This window comes from Taudactylus pleione, unplaced genomic scaffold (genome assembly GCF_031769625.1).
Source record: "Taudactylus pleione unplaced genomic scaffold, aTauple2 ptg000160l, whole genome shotgun sequence".
Classification (NCBI taxonomy): Eukaryota; Metazoa; Chordata; class Amphibia; order Anura; family Myobatrachidae; genus Taudactylus; species Taudactylus pleione.
This window is the reverse complement of record NW_028284562.1, coordinates 688,038-715,030: the sequence shown is the minus strand read 5'-3', so window position 1 is coordinate 715,030 and position 26,993 is coordinate 688,038. Positions and strand designations below refer to the sequence as shown.

General features: G+C 46.7%; 1 protein-coding gene across 1 annotated transcript; it reads left to right on the top strand.

Moving 5' to 3' along the window:
- Positions 1-3,257: 3,257 nt before the first annotated feature.
- On the top strand, positions 3,258-26,172 carry UBIAD1 (UbiA prenyltransferase domain containing 1). The gene is made up of 3 exons (XM_088475018.1): positions 3,258-3,520; positions 20,809-21,391; positions 25,088-26,172. Exons 2-3 carry the CDS (start codon positions 20,842-20,844, stop codon positions 25,573-25,575), a joined length of 1,038 nt encoding a protein of 345 aa, XP_088331144.1. The 5' UTR covers positions 3,258-3,520; positions 20,809-20,841; the 3' UTR covers positions 25,576-26,172.
- The last annotated feature ends 821 nt before the right edge of the window (positions 26,173-26,993 follow it).

Here is a 26,993-nt window from a genome sequence, read left to right as displayed (position 1 = left end):
TGTGCAGTGTGTGATGAGGCTCATGTTATATAGTGTGCGGAGGGACACAGCTCAGGTGTGTGATGTATATATGTACTGTGTGCAGTGTGTGATGAGGCTCATGTTATATAGTGTGCGGAGGGACACAGCTCAGGTGTGTGATGTATATATGTACTGTGTGCAGTGTGTGATGAGGCCCATGTTATAATGTTATATAGTGTGTGGAGGGACACAGCTCAGGTATGTGATGTATATATGTACTGTGTGCAGTGTGTGATGAGGCCATGTTATATAGTGTGCGGAGGGACACAGCTCAGGTATGTGATGTATATATGTACTGTGGGCAGTGTGTGATGAGGCTCATGTTATATATAGTGTGCGGAGGGACACAGCTCAGGTGTGTGATGTATATATGTACTGTGTGCAGTGTGTGATGAGGCCCATGTTATAATGTTATATAGTGTGTGGAGGGACACAGCTCAGGTATTTGATGTATATATGTACTGTGTGCAGTGTGTGATGAGGCCATGTTATATAGTGTGCGGAGGGACACAGCTCAGGTGTGTGATGTATATATGTACTGTGTGCAGTGTGTGATGAGGCCATGTTATATAGTGTGTGGAGGGACACAGCCAGGTATGTGATGTATATATGTACTGTGGGCAGTGTGTGATGAGGCTCATGTTATATAGTGTGTGGAGGGACACAGCTCAGGTGTGTGATGTATATATGTACTGTGTGCAGTGTGTGATGAGGCTCATGTTATATAGTGTGCGGAGGGACACAGCTCAGGTGTGTGATGTATATATGTACTGTGTGCAGTGTGTGATGAGGCCCATGTTATAATGTTATATAGTGTGTGGAGGGACACAGCTCAGGTATGTGATGTATATATGTACTGTGTGCAGTGTGTGATGAGGCCATGTTATATAGTGTGCGGAGGGACACAGCTCAGGTATGTGATGTATATATGTACTGTGGGCAGTGTGTGATGAGGCTCATGTTATATATAGTGTGCGGAGGGACACAGCTCAGGTGTGTGATGTATATATGTACTGTGTGCAGTGTGTGATGAGGCCCATGTTATAATGTTATATAGTGTGTGGAGGGACACAGCTCAGGTATTTGATGTATATATGTACTGTGTGCAGTGTGTGATGAGGCCATGTTATATAGTGTGCGGAGGGACACAGCTCAGGTGTGTGATGTATATATGTACTGTGTGCAGTGTGTGATGAGGCCATGTTATATAGTGTGTGGAGGGACACAGCCAGGTATGTGATGTATATATGTACTGTGGGCAGTGTGTGATGAGGCTCATGTTATATAGTGTGTGGAGGGACACAGCTCAGGTATTTGATGTATATATGTACTGTGTGCAGTGTGTGATTAGGCCATGTTATATAGTGTGTGGAGGGACACAGCTCAGGTGTGTGATGTATATATGTACTGTGTGCAGTGTGTGATGAGGTCATGTTATATAGTGTGTGGAGGGACACAGCTCAGGTATGTGATGTATATATGTACTGTGTGCAGTGTGTGATGAGGCCATGTTATATAGTGTGTGGAGGGACACAGCTCAGGTATGTGATGTATATATGTACTGTGTGCAGGGTGTGATGAGGCCATGTTATATAGTGTGTGGAGGGACACAGCTCAGGTATGTGATGTATATATGTACTGTGTGCAGTGTGTGATGAGGTCATGTTATATAGTGTGTGGAGGGACACAGCCAGGTATGTGATGTATATATGTACTGTGGGCAGTGTGTGATGAGGCTCATGTTATATAGTGTGTGGAGGGACACAGCTCAGGTATTTGATGTATATATGTACTGTGTGCAGTGTGTGATGAGGCCATGTTATATAGTGTGTGGAGGGACACAGCTCAGGTGTGTGATGTATATATGTACTGTGTGCAGTGTGTGATGAGGTCATGTTATATAGTGTGTGGAGGGACACAGCTCAGGTATGTGATGTATATATGTACTGTGGGCAGTGTGTGATGAGGCCATGTTATATAGTGTGCGGAGGGACACAGCTCAGGTATTTGATGTATATATGTACTGTGTGCAGTGTGTGATGAGGCCATGTTATATAGTGTGTGGAGGGACACAGCTCAGGTGTGTGATGTATATATATATATACTGTGTGTGATGAGGCTCATGTTATATAGTGTGTGGAGGGACACAGCTCAGGTATGTGATGTATATATGTACTGTGGGCAGTGTGTGATGAGGCTCATGTTATATAGTGTGTGGAGGGACACAGCTCAGGTATGTGATGTGTATATATATATACTGTGTGTGATGAGGCTCATGTTATATAGTGTGTGGAGGGACACAGCTCAGGTATGTGATGTATATATGTACTGTGGGCAGTGTGTGATGAGGCTCATGTTATATAGTGTGTGGAGGGACACAGCTCAGGTATGTGATGTATATATATATACTGTGTGCAGGGTGTGATGAGGCTCATGTTATATAGTGTGCGGAGGGACACAGCTCAGGTATGTGATGTATATATGTACTGTGTGCAGGGTGTGATGAGGCCATGTTATATAGTGTGCGGAGGGACACAGCTCAGGTGTGTGATGTATATATGTACTGTGTGCAGTGTGTGATGAGGCTCATGTTATATATAGTGTGCGGAGGGACACAGCTCAGGTGTGTGATATATATATGTACTGTGTGCAGGGTGTGATGAGGCCATGTTATATAGTGTGCGGAGGGACACAGCTCAGGTGTGTGATGTATATATGTACTGTGTGCAGTGTGTGATGAGGCTCATGTTATATAGTGCGCGGAGGGACACAGCTCAGGTGTGTGATGTATATATGTACTGTGTGCAGTGTGTGATGAGGCTCATGTTATATAGTGTGCGGAGGGACACAGCTCAGGTGTGTGATGTATATATGTACTGTGTGCAGTGTGTGATGAGGCTCATGTTATATAGTGTGCGGAGGGACACAGCTCAGGTGTGTGATGTATATATGTACTGTGTGCAGGGTGTGATGAGGCCATGTTATATATAGTGTGCGGAGGGACACAGCTCAGGTGTGTGATGTATATATGTACTGTGTGCAGGGTGTGATGAGGCCATGTTATATAGTGTGCGGAGGGACACAGCTCAGGTGTGTGATGTATATATGTACTGTGTGCAGTGTGTGATGAGGCTCATGTTATATAGTGTGCGGAGGGACACAGCTCAGGTATGTGATGTATATATGTACTGTGTGCAGGGTGTGATGAGGTTTATATTATATAGTGCGCGGAGGGATCCGGTGGCTACACAAAGATGGCGGCGCCCAGGGCGCAGGGGAGAGCTGGGTGACTGACACGTCCTCACGTGGGGCTGATGCGCTCTCCCAGCAGGACCTGACTGCGGGCCGTTGCTGTGACTTGTAGTTCTTGCAGAGCCAGAGGTGTAAATGTAAATATAGCGCTTTCTTAGTGTTCTGCTTCCTGCGGTGACCTGACTGACAGGACAATCCCTACCATCCCTACCATTTCCGCTCATCTCACTTACTGTAGAGGATAAAGGTAATGAGGGTCCTGCTACTCCCTCTCACTGCTCTCTGTGATGGGGCTACAGGGAGGTGGTGTCAGAGAGTGTACCCTGTGTTATTATATACCCTGCGTGGTGCACATTATATCCTGTGTTATTATATATCCTGTGTTATTATATACCCTGCGTGGTGCACATTATATCCTGTGTTATTATATATCCTGTGTTATTATATACCCTGTGTTATATACCCTGCGTGGTGCACATTATATCCTGTGTTATTATATACCCTGTGTTATTATATACCCTGCGTGGTGCACATTATATCCTGTGTTATTATATATCCTGTGTTATTATATACCCTGCGTGGTGCACATTATATCCTGTGTTATTATATATCCTGTGTTATTATATATCCTGTGTTATTATATACCCTGCGTGGTGCACATTATATCCTGTGTTATTATATACCCTGTGTTATTATATACCCTGCGTGGTGCACATTATATCCTGTGTTATTATATATCCTGTGTTATTATATACCCTGTGTGGTGCCCATTATATCCTGTGTTATTATATATCCTGTGTTATTATATACCCTGCGTGGTGCCCATTATATCCTGTGTTATTATATACCCTGTGTTATTATATACCCTGTGTGGTGCCCATTATATCCTGTGTTATTACATACTCTGCGTGGTGCCCATTATATCCTGTGTTATATACCCTGCGTGGTGCCCATTATATCCTTTATTCTTATATACCCTGCGTGGTACCCATTATATCCTGTATTATTATATACTCTGCGTGGTGCCCATTATATCCTTTATTCTTATATACCCTGTGTTATTATATACCCTGCGTGGTGCCCATTATATCCTGTGTTATTATATACCCTGCGTGGTGCACATTATATCCTGTGTTATTATATATCCTGTGTTATTATATACCCTGTGTGGTGCCCATTATATCCTGTGTTATTATATATCCTGTGTTATTATATACCCTGCGTGGTGCCCATTATATCCTGTGTTATTATATACCCTGTGTTATTATATACCCTGTGTGGTGCCCATTATATCCTGTGTTATTACATACTCTGCGTGGTGCCCATTATATCCTGTGTTATATACCCTGCGTGGTGCCCATTATATCCTTTATTCTTATATACCCTGCGTGGTACCCATTATATCCTGTATTATTATATACTCTGCGTGGTGCCCATTATATCCTTTATTCTTATATACCCTGTGTTATTATATACCCTGCGTGGTGCCCATTATATCCTGTGTTATTATATACCCTGCGTGGTGCACATTATATCCTGTGTTATTATATATCCTGTGTTATTATATACCCTGTGTGGTGCCCATTATATCCCGTGTTATTATATATCCTGTGTTATTATATACCCTGTGTGGTGCCCATTATATCCTGTGTTATTATATACCCTGTGTTATTATATACCCTGCGTGGTGCCCATTATATCCTGTGTTATTATATATCCTGTGTTATTATATACCCTGCGTGGTGCCCATTATATCCTGTGTTATTACATACTCTGCGTGGTGCCCATTATATCCTGTGTTATATACCCTGCGTGGTGCCCATTATATCCTTTATTCTTATATACCCTGCGTGGTACCCATTATATCCTGTATTATTATATACTCTGCGTGGTGCCCATTATATCCTTTTTTCTTATATACCCTGTGTTATTATATACCCTGCGTGGTGCCCATTATATCCTGTGTTATTATATATCCTGTGTTATTATATACCCTGTGTGGTGCCCATTATATCCTGTGTTATTATATATCCTGTGTTATTATATACCCTGTGTGGTGCCCATTATATCCTGTGTTATTATATACCCTGTGTTATTATATACCCTGCGTGGTGCCCATTATATCCTGTGTTATTATATATCCTGTGTTATTATATACCCTGCGTGGTGCCCATTATATCCTGTGTTATTACATACTCTGGGTGGTGCCCATTATATCCTGTGTTATATACCCTGCGTGGTGCCCATTATATCCTTTATTCTTATATACCCTGCGTGGTACCCATTATATCCTGTATTATTATATACTCTGTGTGGTGCCCATTATATCCTTTATTCTTATATACCCTGTGTTATTATATACCCTGCGTGGTGCCCATTATATCCTGTGTTATTATATATCCTGTGTTATTATATACTCTGCGTGGTGCCCATTATATCCTATGTTATTATATATCCTGTGTTATTACCTACCCTGCGTGGTGCCTATTATACCCTGTATTATTATATACCCTGTATTATTATATACCCTGTATTATTATATACCCTATGTGGTGCCCATTATATCCTGTGTTATTATATACTCTGCGTGGTGCCCATTATATCCTTTATTCTTATATACCCTGTATTATTATATACCCTGCGTGGTGCCCATTATATCCTGTGTTATTATATACTCTGCGTGGTGCCCATTATATCCTTTATTCTTATATACCCTGTATTATTATATACCCTGCGTGGTGCCCATTATATCCTGTGTTATTATATACTCTGCGTGGTGCCCATTATATCCTTTATTCTTATATACCCTGTATTATTATATACCCTGCGTGGTGCCCATTATATCCTGTGTTATTATATACTCTGCGTGGTGCCCATTATATCCTTTATTCTTATATACCCTGTATTATTATATACCCTGCGTGGTGCCCATTATATCCTGTGTTATTATATACTCTGCGTGGTGCCCATTATATCCTTTATTCTTATATACCCTGCGTGGTGCCCATTATATCCTTTATTCTTATATACCCTGTGTTATTATATACTCTACGTGGTGCCCATTATATCCTTTATTCTTATATATTCTGTGTTATTATATACCCTGTGTTATTATATACTCTGCGTGGTGCCCATTATATCCTTTATTCTTATATACCCTGTATTATTATATACCCTGCGTGGTGCCCATTATATCCTGTGTTATTATATACTCTGCGTGGTGCCCATTATATCCTTTATTCTTATATACCCTGTATTATTATATACCCTGCGTGGTGCTCATTATATCCTTTATTCTTATATACCCTGTGTTATTATATACTCTACGTGGTGCCCATTATATCCTTTATTCTTATATACCCTGAGTGGTGCCCATTATATCCTGTGTTATTATATACTCTGCGTGGTGCCCATTATATCCTGTGTTATTATATACCCTGTGTGGTGCACATTAAACCTTGTGTACTATTATGTACCCTGCGTTGTGCCCATTATATCCTGTGTTATTATATACCCTGTGTGGTGTACATTAAACCCTGCGTTATTATATACCCAGTGTTATTATATACCCTGCATGGTGCCCATTATATCCTGTGTTGTTATATAACCTGTGTGGTGCCCATTATATCCTGTGTTATATACCCTGCGTGGTGCCCATTATATCCTTTATTCTTATATACCCTGTATTATTATATACCCTGCGTGGTGCCCATTATATCCTGTGTTATTATATACTCTGTGTGGTGTACATTAAACCCTGTGTTATATACCCTGCGTGGTGCCCATTATATCCTTTATTCTTATATACCCTGCGTGGTACCCATTATATCCTGTGTTATTATATACTCTGCGTGGTGCCCATTATATCCTTTATTCTTATATACCCTGTATTATTATATACCCTGCGTGGTGCCCATTATACCCTGTGTTATATACCCTGCGTGATGCCCATTATAACCTGTGTTATTATATACCAGTGTTGGCTAACCTTGATACTCCAGCTGTTATGGAACTACATAACCCAGCATGCACTGATACAGTTTTGCTATTAGGGCATGCTAAAACTGTGGCACGGCATGCTGGGATATGTAGTTCCACAACAGCTGGAGTGTCAAGATTAGCCAACACTGTTATATACCCTGTTTAATGCCCTTTATACCCTGTTATTATGCACTCTGTTATATGCCCTGTTTAAAGCCCATTATACCCTGTTATATACCCTGCATGATGCCCATTATACCCTATGTTACTATATACCCTGCATAATGCCCATTATACCCTGTTCCTATATACCCTGCATGATGCCTATTATACCCTGTTACTATATATCCTGCATGATGCCCATTATACCCTGTGTTGTTATATATCCTGCATGATGCCCATTATACCCTGTGTTATTATATACCCTGTTACTATATAGCCTGCATGATGCCCATTATACCCTGTTATTATATACCCTGTGTTGCTATATACCCTGCATGATGCCCATTATACCCTGTGTTATTATATACCCTGCGTGATTCCCATTATACCCTGTGTTACTATATACCCTGCATGATGCCCATTATACCCTGTGTTACTATATACCCTGTGTTACTATATACCCTGCGTGATGCCCATTATACCCTGTTATTATATACCCTGTGTTGCTATATACCCTGCATGATGCCCATTATACCCTGTGTTATTATATACCCTGTATGATGCCTATTATATTCTGTGTTATTATATACCCTGCATGATTCCCATTATACCCTTTGTTATTATATACCCTGCATGATGCCCATTATACCCTGTGTTACTATATAGCCTGTATGATGCCCATTATACCCTGTGTTGCTATATACCCTGCATGATGCCCATTATACCCTGTGTTACTATATACCCTGCGTGATGCCCATTATACCCTGTGTTACTATATACCCTGTGTTATTATATATCCTAATTGATGCCCATTATACCGTGTTACTATATACCCTGCATGATGCCCATTATACCCTGTGTTATATACTCTGCATGATGCCTATTATACCCTGTTATTATATACCCTGTTATTATATAACTTGATTGATGCCCATTATACCCTGTATTCTTATATACCCTGTGTTACTATATACCCTGCGTGATGCCCATTATACCCTGTTATTATATACCCTGTGTTGCTATATACCCTGCATGATGCCCATAATACCCTGTGTTATTATATACCCTGTATGATGCCTATTATATTCTGTTATTATATACCCTGCATGATTCCCATTATACCCTTTGTTATTATATACCCTGTGTTGCTATATACCCTGCATGATGCCCATTATACCCTTTGTTACTATATACCCTGCGTGATTCCCATTATACCCTGTGTTACTATATACCCTGCGTGATGCCCATTATACCCTGTGTTACTATATACCCTGTGTTATTCTATATCCTAATTGATGCCCATTATAACCTGTTACTATATACCCTGCGTGATGCCCATTATACCGTGTTATTATATACCCTGTGTTATATACCCTGCGTGATGCCCATTATACCGTGTTACTATATACCCTGCATGATGCCCATTATACCCTGTTATATACTCTGCGTGATGCCTATTATACCCTGTGTAATTATATACCCTGTTATTATATAACTTGATTGATGCCCATTATACCCTGTATTCTTATATACCCTGTGTTACTATATACCCTGCGTGATGCCCATTATACCCTGTTATTATATAACCTGTTATTATATACCCTGCGTGATGCCCATTATACCCTGTTATATACCCTGCGTGATGCCCATTATACCCTGTTACTATATACCTTGCAGGATGCCCATTGTACCCTGTGTTCTTATATACCCTGTGTTACTATATACCCTGCGTGATGCCCATTATACCCTGTGTTATATACCCTGTGTGATGCCCCTTATACCCTGTGTGATGCCCCTTATACCCTGTGTGATGCCCCTTATACCCTGTGTTATTATACCCTGCGTGATGCCTATTATACCTTGTGTTATTATAAACCCTGATTGATGCCCATTATACCCTGTGTTATTATATACCCTGCGTGATGCCTATTATACCCCTTGTTACTATATACCCTGCGTGATGCCCATTATAACGTGTTATTATACCCTGCATGATGCCCATTACACCATGTGTTATTATATACCCTGTGTTCTTATATACCCTGCGTGATGCCCATTATACCCTGTGTTCTTGTATACCCTGTGTGGTGCCCATTGTACCCTGTTATTATATACTGTTGTTATATACCCTGCATGGTGCCCATTATACCCTGTGTTATATACCCTGCGTGATGCCCATTATAACCTGTGTTATTATATACCAGTGTTGGCTAACCTTGATACTCCAGCTGTTATGGAACTACATAACCCAGCATGCACTGCTACAGTTTTGCTATTAGGGCATGCTAAAACTGTGGCAGGGCATGCTGGGATATATAGTTCCACAACAGCTGGAGTGTCAAGGTTAGCCAACACTGTTATATGCCCTGTTTAATGCCCTATACACCCTGCATGATGCCCATTACACCCTGTGTTTTTATACCCTGCGTGATGCCCATTATACCCTGTGTTATTATATACCCTGTTACTATATACCCTGCATAATGCCCATTATACCCTGTTCTTATATACCCTGCATGATGCCTATTATACCCTGTTACTATATACCCTGCATGATGCCTATTATACCCTGTTACTATATACCCTGCATAATGCCCATTATACCCTGTTACTATATACCCGGCATGATGCCTATTTTACCCTGTTACTATATACCCTGCATGATGCCCATTATACCCTGTTATTATATACCCTGTGTTACTATATAGACTGCATGATGCCCATTATACCCTGTTCCTATATACCCTGCATGATGCCTATTATACCGTTACTATATATCCTGCGTGATTCCCATTATACCCTGTGTTATTATATACCCTGCATGATGCCCATTATACCCTGGGTTATTATATAACCTGTGTTACTATATAGCCTGCATGATGCCCATTATACCCTGTGTTATTATATAGCCTGCATGATGCCCATTATACCCTGTTGTTATATACCCTGCGTGATGCCTATTATATCCTGTTACTATTATACCCTGTGTTACTATATACCCTGCGTGATTCCCATTATACCCTGTGTTACTATATACCCTGCGTGATGCCCATTATACCCTGTTACTATATACCCTGTGTTATTATATATCCTAATTGATACCCATTATAACCTGTTACTATATACCCTGCGTGATGCCCATTATACCCTGTTATTATATACCCTGTGTTATATACTCTGCGTGATGCCTATTATACCCTGTGTTATTATATACCCTGTTATTATATAACTTGATTGATGCCCATTATACCCTGTATTCTTATATACCCTGTGTTACTATATACCCTGCGTGATGCCCATTATACCCTGTTATTATATACCCTGTTTTATATTCCCTGCGTGATGCCCATTATACCCTGTTATATACCCTGCGTGATGCCCATTATACCCTGTTACTATATACCTTGCAGGATGCCCATTGTACCCTGTGTTATTATATACCCGATGTTAAGCACATTATACCCTGTACCGGGTGTGATGTTATAAATGACAGAGTATCAGTACCAGATGGTGCTAGAAACCACTTGCTACAGTGTGTATCTAACAAACAATTACAGATGGGGATTGTGGCCGGAGGCAGGCCACACGGGGTTAATGGCTGCCACAGCACTGAAGGGGTTAACCCCCGTGCTGTGCCGCCATTTTTAAAAGGACAAAAAGGCGCCAGGCGCCCATTGTAAATGTATACTCTGCGCTACACGCTGAGTGATAAGTGTGTTTTTAATGCTTTACATGTCACGGCCAGGACCTGCTGCACTGGGGGAGTGTAGGTAGAGTGTGTCATGGCCTCTGCGGGACAGGGAGAGCCAGCTCCCACTGCGGCCAGCGCTGAAACCGTTAAAGGGACAGTATAAAAGCACACTGCACATGGGTCATAGTAACCTGTATTATTAATATACACATATTGTGCGGTAGAGCACTGCATCTGCAATGCATTGGTGTATAAAGTAAAGTAGTATAGTCTATGACATGTGTGAATATATATTTGTGTGTAATATGGGTGTAAATGCACTTATAGAAATGTAACATGTCCTGACCTCTGGAGACAAACTGCTCATTAGATGTCCTCACCTAGGGATGGATATGGTAATTACCCTATAGCCTGGCAGTGGGGAGGGATATGGTAATTACCCTATAGCCTGGCAGTGGGGATGGATATGGTAATTACCCTATAGCCTGGCAGTGGGGATGGATATGGTAATTACCCTATAGCCTGGCAGTGGGGATGGATATGGTAATTACCCTATAGCCTGGCAGTGGGGATGGATATGGTAATTACCCTATAGCCTGGCAGTGGGGATGGATATGGTAATTACCCTAGCCTGGCAGCCTCACCTAGGGATGGATATGGTAATTACCCTATAGCCTGGCAGCCTCACCTAGGGATGGATATGGTAATTACCCTATAGCCTGGCAGCCTCACCTAGGGATGGATATGGTAATGACCCTATTGCCTGGCAGCCTCACCTAGGGATGGATATGGTAATTACCCTATAGCCTGGCAGCCTCACCTAGGGATGGATATGGTAATTACCCTATAGCCTGGCAGCCTCACCTAGGGATGGATATGGTAATTACCCTATAGCCTGGCAGCCTCACCTAGGGATGGATATGGTAATTACCCTATAGCCTGGCAGCCTCACCTAGGGATGGATATGGTAATTACCCTATAGCCTGGCAGCCTCACCTAGGGATGGATATGGTAATTACCCTATAGCCTGGCAGCCTCACCTAGGGATGGATATGGTAATTACTCTATAGCCTGGCAGCCTCACCTAGGGATGGATATGGTAATTACCCTATAGCCTGGCAGCCTCACCTAGGGATGGATATGGTAATTACCCTATAGCCTGGCAGCCTCACCTAGGGATGGATATGGTAATTACCCTATAGCCTGGCAGCCTCACCTAGGGATGGATATGGTAATTACCCTAGCCTGGCAGCCTCACCTAGGGATGGATATGGTAATTACCCTATAGCCTGGCAGCCTCACCTAGGGATGGATATGGTAATTACCCTATAGCCTGGCAGCCTCACCTAGGGATGGATATGGCAATTACCCTAGCCTGGCAGCCTCACCTTGGGATGGATATGGCAATTACCCTATAGCCTGGCAGCTTCACCTAGGGATGGATATGGTAATTACCCTAGCCTGGCAGCCTCACCTAGGGATGGATATGGTAATTACCCTAGCCTGGCAGCCTCACCTAGGGATGGATATGGTAATTACCCTAGCCTGGCAGCCTCACCTAGTGATGGATATGGTAATTACCCTATAGCCTGGCAGCCTCACCTAGGGATGGATATGGTAATTACCCTATAGCCTGGCAGCCTCACCTAGGGATGGATATGGTAATGACCCTATTGCCTGGCAGCCTCACCTAGGGATGGATATGGTAATGACCCTATTGCCTGGCAGCCTCACCTAGGGATGGATATGGTAATTACCCTATAGCCTGGCAGCCTCACCTAGGGATGGATATGGTAATTACCCTATAGCCTGGCAGCCTCACCTAGGGATGGATATGGTAATTACCCTATAGCCTGGCAGTGGGGATGGATATGGTAATTACCCTGGCCTGGCAGTGGGGATGGATATGGTAATTACCCTATAGCCTGGCAGTGGAAGCTTCTATGTTGTGTAAGAGCTTAGAAGGTGTAAGACTCAGAAAGCCTAAACTGGTTTAGTCATAGACATGTGAAGAGCTGAATGTAATAGGACTTTGCATTATATTTACCTTTTCAGAACAGTATATGTAACTCAGTCTGTGCTTAGGAAACCAAATGTTTTTGGGTGGTATCAAGGAAATGGATTTAATTTCTGTGAAATGTAAGACGTATTTATTTATGTTCTATGAGATAGCCTGATTGGCTGGAAGGAGCACCGGGTGGATTTGCCCCCCTGTGATGTTGTGTGTAAGAATGACATAAAAAGAGGGACTGTGAGCCCTGTATGTGTACAACCCTGTAACTTCTATGAGGAGAAGAGCTGCTGATAAGATTCCTGTATGTGGTACATCCTTGTGAATCCTGTGTGGAGAAGAATTGCTGTAACCTCTTATGTATGCTGATTATTCCCCTTCAATCTGAAGGGAGGGTCTTTTTTAAGACTGAGAGCAATAAACACCTTTGCCATTAAATTCTATTACATCTGTATCCTGCGACCAACAGAATTGCGCAAAACACTATTCCGTTCTCCTGCTGTTCTGGGTTAGAGCTCCGTTACTCCAAGTTCAAGCCCTCTGCCAGCTACCGTGCAGACCTGGTCCATTGTGAGGGATCAGGTGGGAACAGCCGACACCAAACAGGAGGTGTGTCCGCAGCTAGTCAAATGCATACGCAGCAGAAGCGGTTCCAGGTGCCGACGTAGGAGCCTGATTGTACGTAAAAAGCGGTTCCAAACACCGATGGTAGAGTTTGGTGGTGGCAGCATCGTTACACGCCCACGGCGAAGTGGGCAGAGTCAGTGACAGGCGGTGAGTGGCGAGTGGGAGTCCAAAAGCGCCAAACCCGTGACCAGGGCCGGCCTAGGCGAAAGGCGTCCGGTCACATCTGGTGGCATAGCGGTGGGATAATCCCAGGCGGCTTTTCGGTCACCCGACGAGAGAAGTCGAGTTACTCAGGAGAGGAGTAACTGCAGTTCAGGAGAACGCGCAGGATGACTGATTACAGCGGAATGAAGTTGCAGCAGACGAAGGTGGAAAGTGCGGCCACCGTAACAATGGACACCCCTCAGAACGTGGTGAGAGCAACAAGTCCCGCCCCCTGTCGCAGCAGTTATGTTTCCCAGCATTCCCCAGCATGGCAGGGATCCCAACGAATGGATACCCTAGCGGAGCGGCTAGTGGAATTGGGAGAAAAGGCAATGGAACAAGAACGTATGCTTATCATTCGGATGTGGCATGACGAGCGGGCACCACGGGCCGTGGTACCCCAAGGACCGTTGCAGACTGCTGTACCGGGATCAGATCGTATCCAGTTTGCAGACAGCAATGGGGACATTGATGGACATTTGCAAGTATTTGAATTGACTTGTAAACTACACAATTTACCCAAGCAGGAGTGGGTCAGACACCTGGTGCCCACACTGCACGGAGAGGCCCTGGAGGCCTATCGAGGAGTGGCCACCGAGGACTGCAGTGACTATGATGAAATTGTAAGGGCCCTACTACAGCGATACTTTGTCACTCCTGAGTCCTACAGGAAAAAGTTCCGGGACTTGCCCAAGAACCCTACTAGCACCTATGAGCAGTTTGCCACTCAGCTGAGGCAGTACGTGGTGAAGTGGGTAAAGGGATCTGGTGCCACTACCTGGGACGCACTGATTGATATGCTATGCCAAGAGCAGTTCTACCGTAGGTGCGCCCTAGAGGTGAAGGAGTGGGTGCTAGACCGGGAGCCACCCAGCTTGAAGATGGCAGCCCAGCTAGCAGACAAGTATGTGGCAATTCGGCCACAAGGGCAGAAGCGCCCGACTAGCAGCCAACCCCAATGGACTGTACAACCAGGGGAACACCCCTCTTCTGCTCATCACCCCCCAAAGCGGGCATCCTCCAACCCGGGTGCTCTTGGCCAGCAATCGCCCTGCCCTGTCCCTGCAAATCATCAGAGACCACCGGGGCCCCGACTGGTCAAGAAGTGTTATGACTGTGGGAAAATCGGACATCTGAGGATGAACTGTCCCACACCCCAAGCACCCCAGACTTGTGCCCCAAATCCGAATGCTGGAGCCTGGCTTGCTTGCCTGACCTGAGGAGGTGAGCCCAAAGAGACTGTTCCTACTCCAGCCAGTCCAATGGAGTGTGGGGAGAATCAGGTGAACTCTACGGAGAGAGTCACCTGCATGGCCAAGGGGCCACCCCAAAATATGTGGCAGCACCTGCAGACGGTCCAAGTGGGGCCCCTGCAGGGTCGAGGATTAAGAGACTCTGGGGCCTCAATCACTGTTGTGAGCCCCTGCCTTATTGATCCTGCTGCAGTACTGCCAGGTCGCACTACCAAAGTGACCGTGGCAGGCGGAGTGGAGCGAGAGGTACCTGTGGCGAGAGTCTACCTGGACTGGGGAGCTGGCCCAGAGTTGAGGGATGTTGCCGTCATGGATGGCCTTCCAACTGATGTGGTCCTGGGGAATGACCTTGGTGGTGGAATCGTTACCACGTTTGCTGACGCCATCACCCGGAGTCAAGTTTCCGGATCATAGTCTACATCAACTGCACCAGAACAGCCCAGCCCAGAGGAAAAGACCACAGCGGCTAGACAACTGCCAGCACAGCTTACCACAGCATCAACCAGCCCAGAGGAAAAGATTACAGCGGCTAGACAACTGCCTGCGCAGTTTACCACAGCATCAACCAGCCCAGAGGAAAAGCTTACAGCGGCTAGATCACCACATCTACCCAGCATGCCTTTTGCCTCTGGTATGCCTGCGTTGCTAGGGGCCGTAGAGGATGTTGGTTCCGGCTCGTTGGATCCTGTGATGGTGCCCAGTGATGCTCCTATCCCTAGTGGTTTGCCAACTCCGGCGGTGAGTATGAGTGACCACACTGACTTCTCTTTGACTGACCTCAACCAAACTGACCCTAGCGATCCCAACCCATATCCCCCTGTAGAATGTCCCTACTTAGAAGGAAGTGAGGGCCCCAGACAGGAGTTCAGGGAAGCTCATCTTGCTGACCCATATCTGGAAGGCATATCGTGCCAAGCTGGCAGCGGCCTTTCAGGGATAGCGGCAGTGAGTGTTACCTGGCGGGGAGGGTTAAGGTACAGGGTAGCCAGGAAGGTAGAAGGGGATAGGCCAGTTAGGGAGCAAGGTCCCCTGCTTGTGCCAAGTAGATCGGGGAAGACATGCAGCCTACCCGTGGTGGATGTCACACTGAGCTCAGAGGCTGGTGATCTGTCCGCCATCACTGTGGAACAGGTAGCGGACAAGGTGGTGAGAGGAGACCTAGGTGACAGGGTAGGTTCCCTTAGTCATAGGTCATTGGAGGAGGATAGTAGGGCAGGTCTGACAGGTAGTACAGACAGATGCCAGGTGGAGATGACAGAGGTGCAGTTCCCAGGGTATAGTGTGGGGGGAGACAGTGGTAGGCCCAGACCAGTGGGGCTGGAGGCAACCAGAAACTGTCCCCGTCCCACAACCCCAAGACAGGTACTGACCTTAGAAACTGTAAGGCCCTACGGATGAGTTGTCCCTGACCTTAGTGCTGTAGTGACACCCCTTACAGAATTGACCAGGGAGGGACTTCCCAAGTCAGTGGACTGGATACCCGCATGTGAGTTGGCATTCCAGTCGTTCGAGGAGACTCTGGTACTAGCTCCAGTGCAGATGGGGCAAATTCAAGGCCAGGACATTGTGGTACGAACTAATGCGTCATTGCACGGACTGGGAGCAGTACGGAGCCAGATGGGCAGGAGCACCCTTTGGCTTGTTTGAGCAAGATACTGCTATGGTGGGAGGTGGGGTATGCCACAATTGGAACACAGTGGTTGGAAATTGTTTGGGCATTGGACCACCTTCAGCACTATGTGTGCGACTGGTCCCCCAAAAGAGTAACGGACAGACTGTTGTGGTGGAGCCTTGGACTTCAGTGTGACTATTTGGACATTGTGCACCGACAAGGAAAGGCCCACTGCAATATGCATGAACTGTCAAGGCCAGAGCCGAAGCCCCCCAGGTAGTTTCCCTCAACCCCCCAAGAGACTGCGGGACCAGGAGCCAAATCGTTGGGACATGGCCCTCTGGTAGCCCGCTTGAGGGGGGGGGAGAAGTGTGGCCGGAGGCAGGCCACACGGGGTTAATGGCTGCCACAGCACTGAAGGGGTTAACCCCCGTGCTGTGCCGCCATTTTTAAAAGGACAAAAAGGCGCCAGGCGCCCATTGTAAATGTATACTCTGCGCTACACGCTGAGTGATAAGTGTGTTTTTAATGCTTTACATGTCACGGCCAGGACCTGCTGCACTGGGGGAGTGTAGGTAGAGTGTGTCATGGCCTCTGCGGGACAGGGAGAGCCAGCTCCCACTGCGGCCAGCGCTGAAACCGTTAAAGGGACAGTATAAAAGCACACTGCACATGGTTCACAGTAACCTGTATTAATATACACATTTTGCGGTAAAGCACTGCATCTGCAATGCATTGGTGTATAAAGTAAAGTAGTATAGTCTATGACATGTGTGAATATATATTTGTGTGTAATATGGGTGTAAATGCACTTATAGAAATGTAACATGTCCTGACCTCTGGAGACAAACTGCTCATTAGATGTCCTCACCTAGGGATGGATATGGTAATTACCCTATAGCCTGGCAGCCTCACCTAGGGATGGATATGGTAATTACCCTATAGCCTGGCAGCCTCACCTAGGGATGGATATGGTAATTACCCTATAGCCTGGCAGCCTCACCTAGGGATGGATATGGTAATTACCCTAGCCTGGCAGTGGGTATGGATATGGTAATTACCCTATAGCCTGGCAGCCTCACCTATGGATGGATATGGTAATTACCCTATAGCCTGGCAGCCTCACCTAGGGATGGATATGGTAATTACCCTAGCCTGGCAGCCTCACCTAGGGATGGATATGGTAATTACCCTATAGCCTGGCAGCCTCACCTAGGGATGGATATGGTACTTACCCTAGCCTGGCAGCCTCACCTAGGGATGGATATGGTAATTACCCTAGCCTGGCAGCCTCACCTAGGGATGGATTTGGTAACTACCCTAGCCTGGCAGCCTCACCTAGGGATGGATTTGGTAACTACCCTAGCCTGGCAGCCTCACCTAGGGATGGATTTGGTAATTACCCTAGCCTGGCAGCCTCACCTAGGGATGGATATGGTAATTACCCTAGCCTGGCAGTGGGGATGGATATGGTAATTACCCTAGCCTGGCAGCCTCACCTAGGGATGGATTTGGTAATTACCCTAGCCTGGCAGCCTCACCTAGGGATGGATAAGGTAATTACCCTAGCCTGGCAGTGGGGATGGATATGGTAATTACCCTAGCCTGGCAGTAGGGATGGATATGGTAATTACCCTATAGCCTGGCAGTGGGGATGGATATGGTAATTACCCTATTGCCTGGCAGTGGGGATGGATATGGTAATTACCCTATAGCCTGGCAGCCTCACCTAGGGATGGATATGGTAATGACCCTAGCCTGGCAGTGGGGATGGATATGGTAATTACCCTATAGCCTGGCAGCCTCACCTAGGGATGGATATGGTAATTACCTATAGCCTGGCAGTAGGGATGGATATGGTAATTACCTATAGCCTGGCAGTAGGGATGGATATGGTAATTACCCTATAGCCTGGCAGCCTCACCTAGGGATGGATATGGTAATTACCCTAGCCTGGCAGTAGGGATGGATATGGTAATTACCTATAGCCTGGCAGTAGGGATGGATATGGTAATTACCCTATAGCCTGGCAGTGGGGATGGATATGGTAATTACCCTATAGCCTGGCAGCCTCACCTAGGGATGGATATGGTAATTACCCTAGCCTGGCAGTGGGGATGGATATGGTAATTACCCTAGCCTGGCAGCCTCACCTAGGGATGGATTTGGTAATTACCCTAGCCTGGCAGCCTCACCTAGGGATGGATAAGGTAATTACCCTAGCCTGGCAGTGGGGATGGATATGGTAATTACCCTAGCCTGGCAGTAGGGATGGATATGGTAATTACCCTATAGCCTGACAGTGGGGATGGATATGGTAATTACCCTATAGCCTGGCAGCCTCACCTAAGGATGGATATGGTAATGACCCTAGCCTGGCAGTGGGGATGGATATGGTAATTACCCTATAGCCTGGCAGCCTCACCTAGGGATGGATATTGTAATTACCCTAGCCTGGCAGTAGGGATGGATATGGTAATTACCTATAGCCTGGCAGTAGGGGGATGGATATGGTAATTACCCTATAGTCTGGCAGTGGGGATGGATATGGTAATTACCCTAGCCTGGCAGTAGGGATGGATATGGTAATTACCCTAGCCTGGCAGTGGGGATGGATATGGTAATTACCTATAGCCTGGCAGTAGGGATGGATATGGTAATTACCTATAGCCTGGCAGTAGGGATGGATATGGTAATTACCCTATAGCCTGGCAGCCTCACCTAGGGATGGATATGGTAATGACCCTAGCCTGGCAGTGGGGATGGATATGGTAATTACCCTAGCCTGGCAGTAGGGATGGATATGGTAATTACCCTAGCCTGGCAGTGGGGATGGATATGGTAATGACCCTAGCCTGGCAGTGGGGATGGATATGGTAATGACCCTAGCCTGGCAGTGGGGGGTTAGGTGATGACTGAAGAAGCCTTTCCTATGTAATGCGGGCTAGGGAGACTCCTGTGTGTCTGTGTACAATACCCCAGCAGGTTTGGGGAAAGCCATGTGTTTGTGGTTAGGAAGCTTCTATGTTGTGTAAGAGCTTAGAAGGTGTAAGACTCAGAAAGCCCAAACTGGTTTAGTCATAGACGTGTGAAGAGACGAATGTAATAGGGATTTGCATTATATTTACCTTTTCAGAACAGTATATGTAACTCAGTCTGTGCTTAGGAAACCAAATGTTTTTGGGTGGTATCAAGGAAATGGATTTAATTTCTGTGAAATGTAAGACGTATTTATTTATGTTCTATGAGAGAGCCTGATTGGCTAGAAGGAGCACCGGGTGGATTTGCCCCCCTGTGATGTTGTGTGTAGGAATGACATAAAAAGAGGGACTGTGAGCTCTGTATGTGTACATCTTTGTAAATCCTGTGTGGAGAAGAATTGCTGTAACATCTTATGTATGCTGATACAGACCTGGTCCATTGCGAGGGATCAGGGCCGGCTTAGGCGAAAGGCGTCCGGTCACAGGGATTATTGTAATATAGACCCACATGGCTCAGTGTTAGTAACTCATCATCCATATCAGTCATTCCTAATAATATGTGTAGTACTTATAGTGTAAATTCTCTATACACAATGGGCACGATTCTATTCAACGCGATGTAAATAGCACCGGGAGTGAGCTCCCGGAGCTATTCAATACACCGCGCTCTCATCACCCTCCGGGGATGAGAGCAGAAAACCGACAAAAGTCCCGGCGCGAGGCTGTTTTCTGCCCTTCGTGTCTGGAATGTCGGGGAATGCCCGTTATCGCTCCTAAACACCCTGTTTAAGACGCGAGAACGAGCCTTCCCTGACCTAACACCGCAATGAATTGAATAGCTCCGGGATGAATCTTCCCCAATGTATACGATTATAGCATGCATGATGTTCTAGTTTCATGTCATAGACCAGTTATACAAGTATATTGTTACATTTTGTATAGGTCACCGATACTGATTTCCGTTTATCATTCCTTTCTCCTGTTTAGAAAAAATTGTGTTGTGTTTCTTGCAGAAATTCGACCCCGCTGCGTCTGCCGCTGCACAAATGGGGACCATGAAGTCCGACAAGTGCATCAATAACATTAGCATCAGCACAGAGGAGTTCAGCGACGCCAAAGGAGATTCCACTTCATGCGCAGATGGCCCTGAACAGACACTTCTAGAACGGCCGCTGCCAAGGGGCGTTGGCTGGAAACAGAAATGCGCTTCCTACGTTCTGGCCCTTCGTCCTTGGAGTTTTAGCGCCTCTCTTATACCCGTTGCTTTGGGTAGTGCTCTTGCCTATCGCTCGGATGGCACTCTGGACTTCCTTGTGTTTTTGGTCTGTGCCGTGGCTGTATTGGCTGTACACGGCGCTGGCAATTTGGTGAACACTTACTATGACTTCTCTAAAGGTATCGACCACAAGAAAAGTGACGACAGGACACTAGTAGACCAGATCTTGGAGCCCCCAGACGTTGTCCGCTTTGGTGTCTTCCTCTACACCCTGGGGTGTGTGTGCGCTGGCTGTCTGTACTTCCTATCTAAGCTGAAGTTGGAACACATGGCTTTGATATACTTTGGGGGATTGTCAAGTTCATTCCTTTATACTGGAGGTAGGTTTCCTATAATACGTTACTGCTATGGAGAACTTTCCAACCTCAATAAGAGCAATAATCATCTTAATCATATTTGTGAGGGAATTGTCCCAATTATTAAAGTTTTAGCTAATATAATAATGTTACTGTCATCATGCTTATGATTTAGTAGCAAACACAGCCTGCATGTACTGCAAGTGCATCCATCCCCTACATCGCAGCGCTACTGCCTCTCCCAGTGCATGTACTGCAAGTGCATCCATCCCCTACATCGCAGCGCTACTGCCTCTCCCAGTGCATGTACTGCAAGTGCATCCATCCCCTACACCGCAGCGCTACTGCCTCTCCCAGTGCATGTACTGCAAGTGCATCCATCCCCTACATCGCAGCGCTACTAGCTCTCCCAGTGCATGTACTGCAAGTGCATCCATCCCCTACATCGCAGCGCTACTAGCTCTCCCAGTGCATGTACTGCAAGTGCATCCATCCCCTACACCGCAGCGCTACTGCCTCTCCCAGTGCATGTACTGCAAGTGCATCCGGCCCGTATACCGCAGCGCTACTGCCTCTCCCAGTGCGTGTACTGCAAGTGCATCCGTCCCCTACACCGCAGCGCTACTGCCTCTCCCAGTGCATGTACTGCAAGTGCATCCATCCCCTACACCGCAGCGCTACTGCCTCTCCCAGTGCATGTACTGCAAGTGCATCCATCCCCTACATCGCAGCGCTACTAGCTCTCCCAGTGCATGTACTGCAAGTGCATCCATCCCCTACACCGCAGCGCTACTGCCTCTCCCAGTGCATGTACTGCAAGTGCATCCGGCCCGTATACCGCAGCGCTACTGCCTCTCCCAGTGCGTGTACTGCAAGTGCATCCGTCCCCTACACCGCAGCGCTACTGCCTCTCCCAGTGCATGTACTGCAAGTGCATCCGTCCCCTACACCGCAGCGCTACTACCTCTCCCAGTGCGTGTACTGCAAGTGCATCCGTCCCCTACACCGCAGCGCTACTGCCTCTCCCAGTGCATGTACTGCATGTGCATCCGTCCCCTACACCGCAGCGCTACTGCCTCTCCCAGTGCATGTACTGCATGTGCATCCGTCCCTACACCGCAGCGCTACTGCCTCTCCCAGTGCATGTACTGCAAGTGCATCCGTCCCTACACCGCAGCGCTACTGCCTCTCCCAGTGCATGTACTGCAAGTGCATCCGTCCCCTACACCGCAGCGCTACTGCCTCTCCCAGTGCATGTACTGCATGTGCATCCGTCCCCTACACCGCAGCGCTACTGCCTCTCCCAGTGCATGTTGTACATTTGTGGTCATCAAACCAGTACAAAGGCAATCTGGGTGTAGAGTGATGTCTTCTGACAGTCATAATGTCTGCTTGAGAATTTTCAACACATGGTGATAATTCTGACACTGACCATGTAGTCACTAATGTTAGGATGTCGATCCCTGGTGGTCCAGTAGTGACTTATCTGCTCTTGGCGGCAGCTCCAGCTCAGCTTCCGGGTCCCAACAGTCATGTGACCATCACTTCCGGGTCAGACCTCTGATCCTCCAGCGTTCCAGCAAGTATTTCCTATCTATAATCCCTAACTTCCTCTAGTGCCTAACCCTAACTCTCCCGTCTGCAGCCTAATCCCTACCGCTAACCCGCCCTCTAGAACCTAACCCTGATTCCACCTCCCCCCCACTCTCCCACAGCCTAAGCCTAACTCTCCCGTCTGCAGACTGATCCCTACCGCTAAACCGCCCTCTAGTACCTAACCCTGATTCCACCCCTCCCCCCCCCCCCACTCTCCCACAGCCTAAGCCTAACTCTCCCGTCTGCAGCCTAATCCCTACCACTAACCCGCCCTCTAGTACCTAACCCTGATTCCACCCCTCCCCCCCCCCCACTCACCCACAGCCTAAGCCTAACTCTCCCGTCTGCAGCCTAATCCCTACCGCTAACCCACCCTCTAGTACCTAACCCTGATTCCACCCCTCCCCCCCCCACTCTCCCACAGCCTAAGCCTAACTCTCCCGTCTGCAGACTGATCCCTACCGCTAAACCGCCCTCTAGTACCTAACCCTGATTCCACCCCTCCCCCCCCCCCCCCCACTCTCCCACAGCCTAAGCCTAACTCTCCCGTCTGCAGCCTAATCCCTACCACTAACCCGCCCTCTAGTACCTAACCCTGATTCCACCCCTCCCCCCCCCCCCACTCACCCACAGCCTAAGCCTAACTCTCCCGTCTGCAGCCTAATCCCTACCGCTAACCCACCCTCTAGTACCTAACCCTGATTCCACCCCTCCCCCCCCCCACTCTCCCACAGCCTAAGCCTAACTCTCCCGTCTGCAGACTGATCCCTACCGCTAAACCGCCCTCTAGTACCTAACCCTGATTCCCCCCCATTCTCCCTGCAGCCTAATCCCTACCCCTCCCTTTGGTGCCTAACCCTAATATTATAAATGTCGAACTAATAATTACATCTCGGGCAATTCAATTATATGTGTACTGACCACTTTACCTTTACCAGAGTACAGTTTTTCTATTCACAAAAAGCTTTTGAGTCCTTAAAATCGACCAAGACAGGTTCCCAAGCTCCGCTATCACAGTCCAGGTATTAAGAATATCCATGCTTGAGCACAGAGTATTTAATTAGTACCTGAGTCAATGAGATTAAACCATCTGGACTCGAGCATGGATATCCTTTATACCTGGATTGTAATGGGAAACTCTGAACTCGTAAGACAAGAAAATAGTGCAACTTACTGCGTAAGGATCTCCATCATTCCATAACCAGATGTTATATCCCCCTTTCCAAGGGCTCGGGGTGTAATGAAATGGGGCTGTTCTAGAGAATGGGCTTTGGCCACCTCCATAAATGAAATAACCAATCACAGTAGATGATTATTTTGTTATGTACCTGAGTAATATTACTTGTTGATACCGTGTGTGGACGCCATTACTCTCATGTTGGCAAAGATCTTGTCGCATTTGTGATGACTCGCCAGGTAAAGGGCGTGCGCGCAACAGACAGAGGAACAGCTGGAGACTAGAGAAATGGATTGATTGGAAAAATGGGGGAGAGACAGTTGAAACCGGGAAAGAGGCCGAAGGAGTGGGGTTAGGACAGAGGGGGAGACGGGAGGAAGGGGAGAGGGTTCCCAGCGTTTAGATCATGAAACAGGGATTTGGTAGTGGGGGTACTGAAGAGACATGAAAAGGGAGGTGGAATACACTTGAGAGGATAGTTTAGAGGGATTGTGTGAAGTGATGAAGGTTGGGGAGAGCGCATTCCTTGGAGACGAGAGGCGATAGTCACCGTCTGACTGGAGGTTGGAGAAAGAGTGCCAGAGCTTTGAAGGTGAGAAGATTAAATTGATTTCTGTGTTTGGAAGGGAGCCAGTGGAGTGATTGACATAGTGGCGTTGAGGCAGTGTGAGGCTGATAAAGGGGAGACCAGGGATTAGTGCACCAATTCCAGGATTAGAAGCTGTGTCTTATTGTTTATTGTCTTCCATGTTTCTTTAAAGCATTTCTTTGTTAATATGGATGTACTTGGATGCAGGTCCTGATATCTTTGCTCTGTGTATTTGTAGGCTTGATAGCGACCCCTCTTTAGCTGTACAGAAAGCATAATGTGCTGTTTATTGGGGGATTGTTATGTATATTACTATGTACTGTAACAGGTCTGTGGATGTTTTTTCTATTTCTCACAGGAATTGGATTCAAATATGTGGCCCTGGGAGACTTGGTAATCCTCATTACTTTCGGGCCCTTGGCGGTCATGTTTGCCCATGCCGTACAAGTTGGATACCTTTCAGTCACTCCCTTGCTGTATGCCGTGCCCCTGGCTCTGAGCACTGAGGCCATCCTTCACAGCAATAACACTCGGGACATGGAGTCTGACCGACAAGCTGGCATCGTCACTATGGCTATTCTCATTGGCCCAATGCTGTCCTACATGCTGTACAACCTGCTGGTCTTTCTCCCCTATGTGATATTCTGTCTCCTGGCCACACGATACACCATCAGCATGGCCTTGCCGCTGCTTACCATCCCCTTGGCATTTTCTCTAGAGCGACAGTTTAGAAGCCAGAACTTTGCCGGGATTCCGCAGAAAACAGCCAAGTTGAACCTGTTTATTGGTCTTTTCTATGTGTTTGGAATTGTTCTTGCACCTCCGGGGTCTCTACCCAAACTCTAGCAAAGATCTGACATTTCTTTATCAAATGAACCTACATCACAGCGTCAAAGAGTAAATTACTAACGTGTGGAAGTTGCACTATTTGTATGATCCATCGTTTGGCAGCTCACGCGTTTCATGATGCGGAATACAATCCTGGATTTGTCCCGCGTCTTTATATGGAGATGTATTAAACTAGATGTTTTCTCTGGAAAGTAATATGTTCCTTGTCCTCACCAGAACCGCAGAATGATCGCTTTCAGAGCGGCTGCTTATCATCCTGACTGAGAACATAATCCTGTCCTCCACCCACAGGCAACTTCTGTCAGGAGTATCTGTTGTCTTATACTAATTTTCAGGTGTGACTAAAACTTCTCCTAATGTTCAAACAGCTGCAGGGAATGAGTATCAGAGGGAACTGTACATGTGTGGTGGCTGCAGGGACTGAGTATCAGAGGGAACTGTACATGTGTGGTGGCTGCAGGGACAGGAGTATCAGAGGGAACTGTACATGTGTGGTGGCTGCAGGGACAGGAGGATCAGAGGGAACTGTACATGTGTGGTGGCTGCAGGGAATGAGTATCAGAGGGAACTGTACATGTGTGGTGGCTGCAGGGACAGGAGGATCAGAGGGAACTGTACATGTGTGGTGGCTGCAGGGAATGAGTATCAGAGGGAACTGTACATGTGTGGTGGCTGCAGGGACAGGAGGATCAGAGGGAACTGTACATGTGTGGTGGCTGCAGGGAATGAGTATCAGAGGGAACTGTACATGTGTGGTGGCTGCAGGGAATGAGTATCAGAGGGAACTGTACATGTGTGGTGGCTGCAGGGACAGGAGGATCAGAGGGAACTGTACATGTGTGGTGGCTGCAGGGAATGAATATCAGAGGGAACTGTACATGTGTGGTGGCTGCAGGGACAGGAGGATCAGAGGGAACTGTACATGTGTGGTGGCTGCAGGGAATGAGTATCAGAGGGAACTGTACATGTGTGGTGGCTGCAGGGAATGAGTATCAGAGGGAACTGTACATGTGTGGTGGCTGCAGGGACAGGAGTATCAGAGGGAACTGTACATGTGTGGTGGCTGCAGGGACTGAGTATCAGAGGGAACTGTACATGTGTGGTGGCTGCAGGGACAGGAGTATCAGAGGGAACTGTACATGTGTGGTGGCTGCAGGGACAGGAGGATCAGAGGGAACTGTACATGTGTGGTGGCTGCAGGGAATGAGTATCAGAGGGAACTGTACATGTGTGGTGGCTGCAGGGAATGAGTATCAGAGGGAACTGTACATGTGTGGTGGCTGCAGGGACAGGAGGATCAGAGGGAACTGTACATGTGTGGTGGCTGCAGGGAATGAGTATCAGAGGGAACTGTACATGTGTGGTGGCTGCAGGGACAGGAGGATCAGAGGGAACTGTACATGTGTGGTGGCTGC

Coding starts and splice junctions, on each gene's coding strand:
- UBIAD1 (XM_088475018.1), top strand. CDS start 20,842: ATGGGGACCATGAAGTCCGACAAGTGCATCAATAACATTAGCATCAGC. Junction 21,392..25,087: donor TTCATTCCTTTATACTGGAG/GTAGGTTTCCTA, acceptor TATTTCTCACAG/GAATTGGATTCAAATATGTG.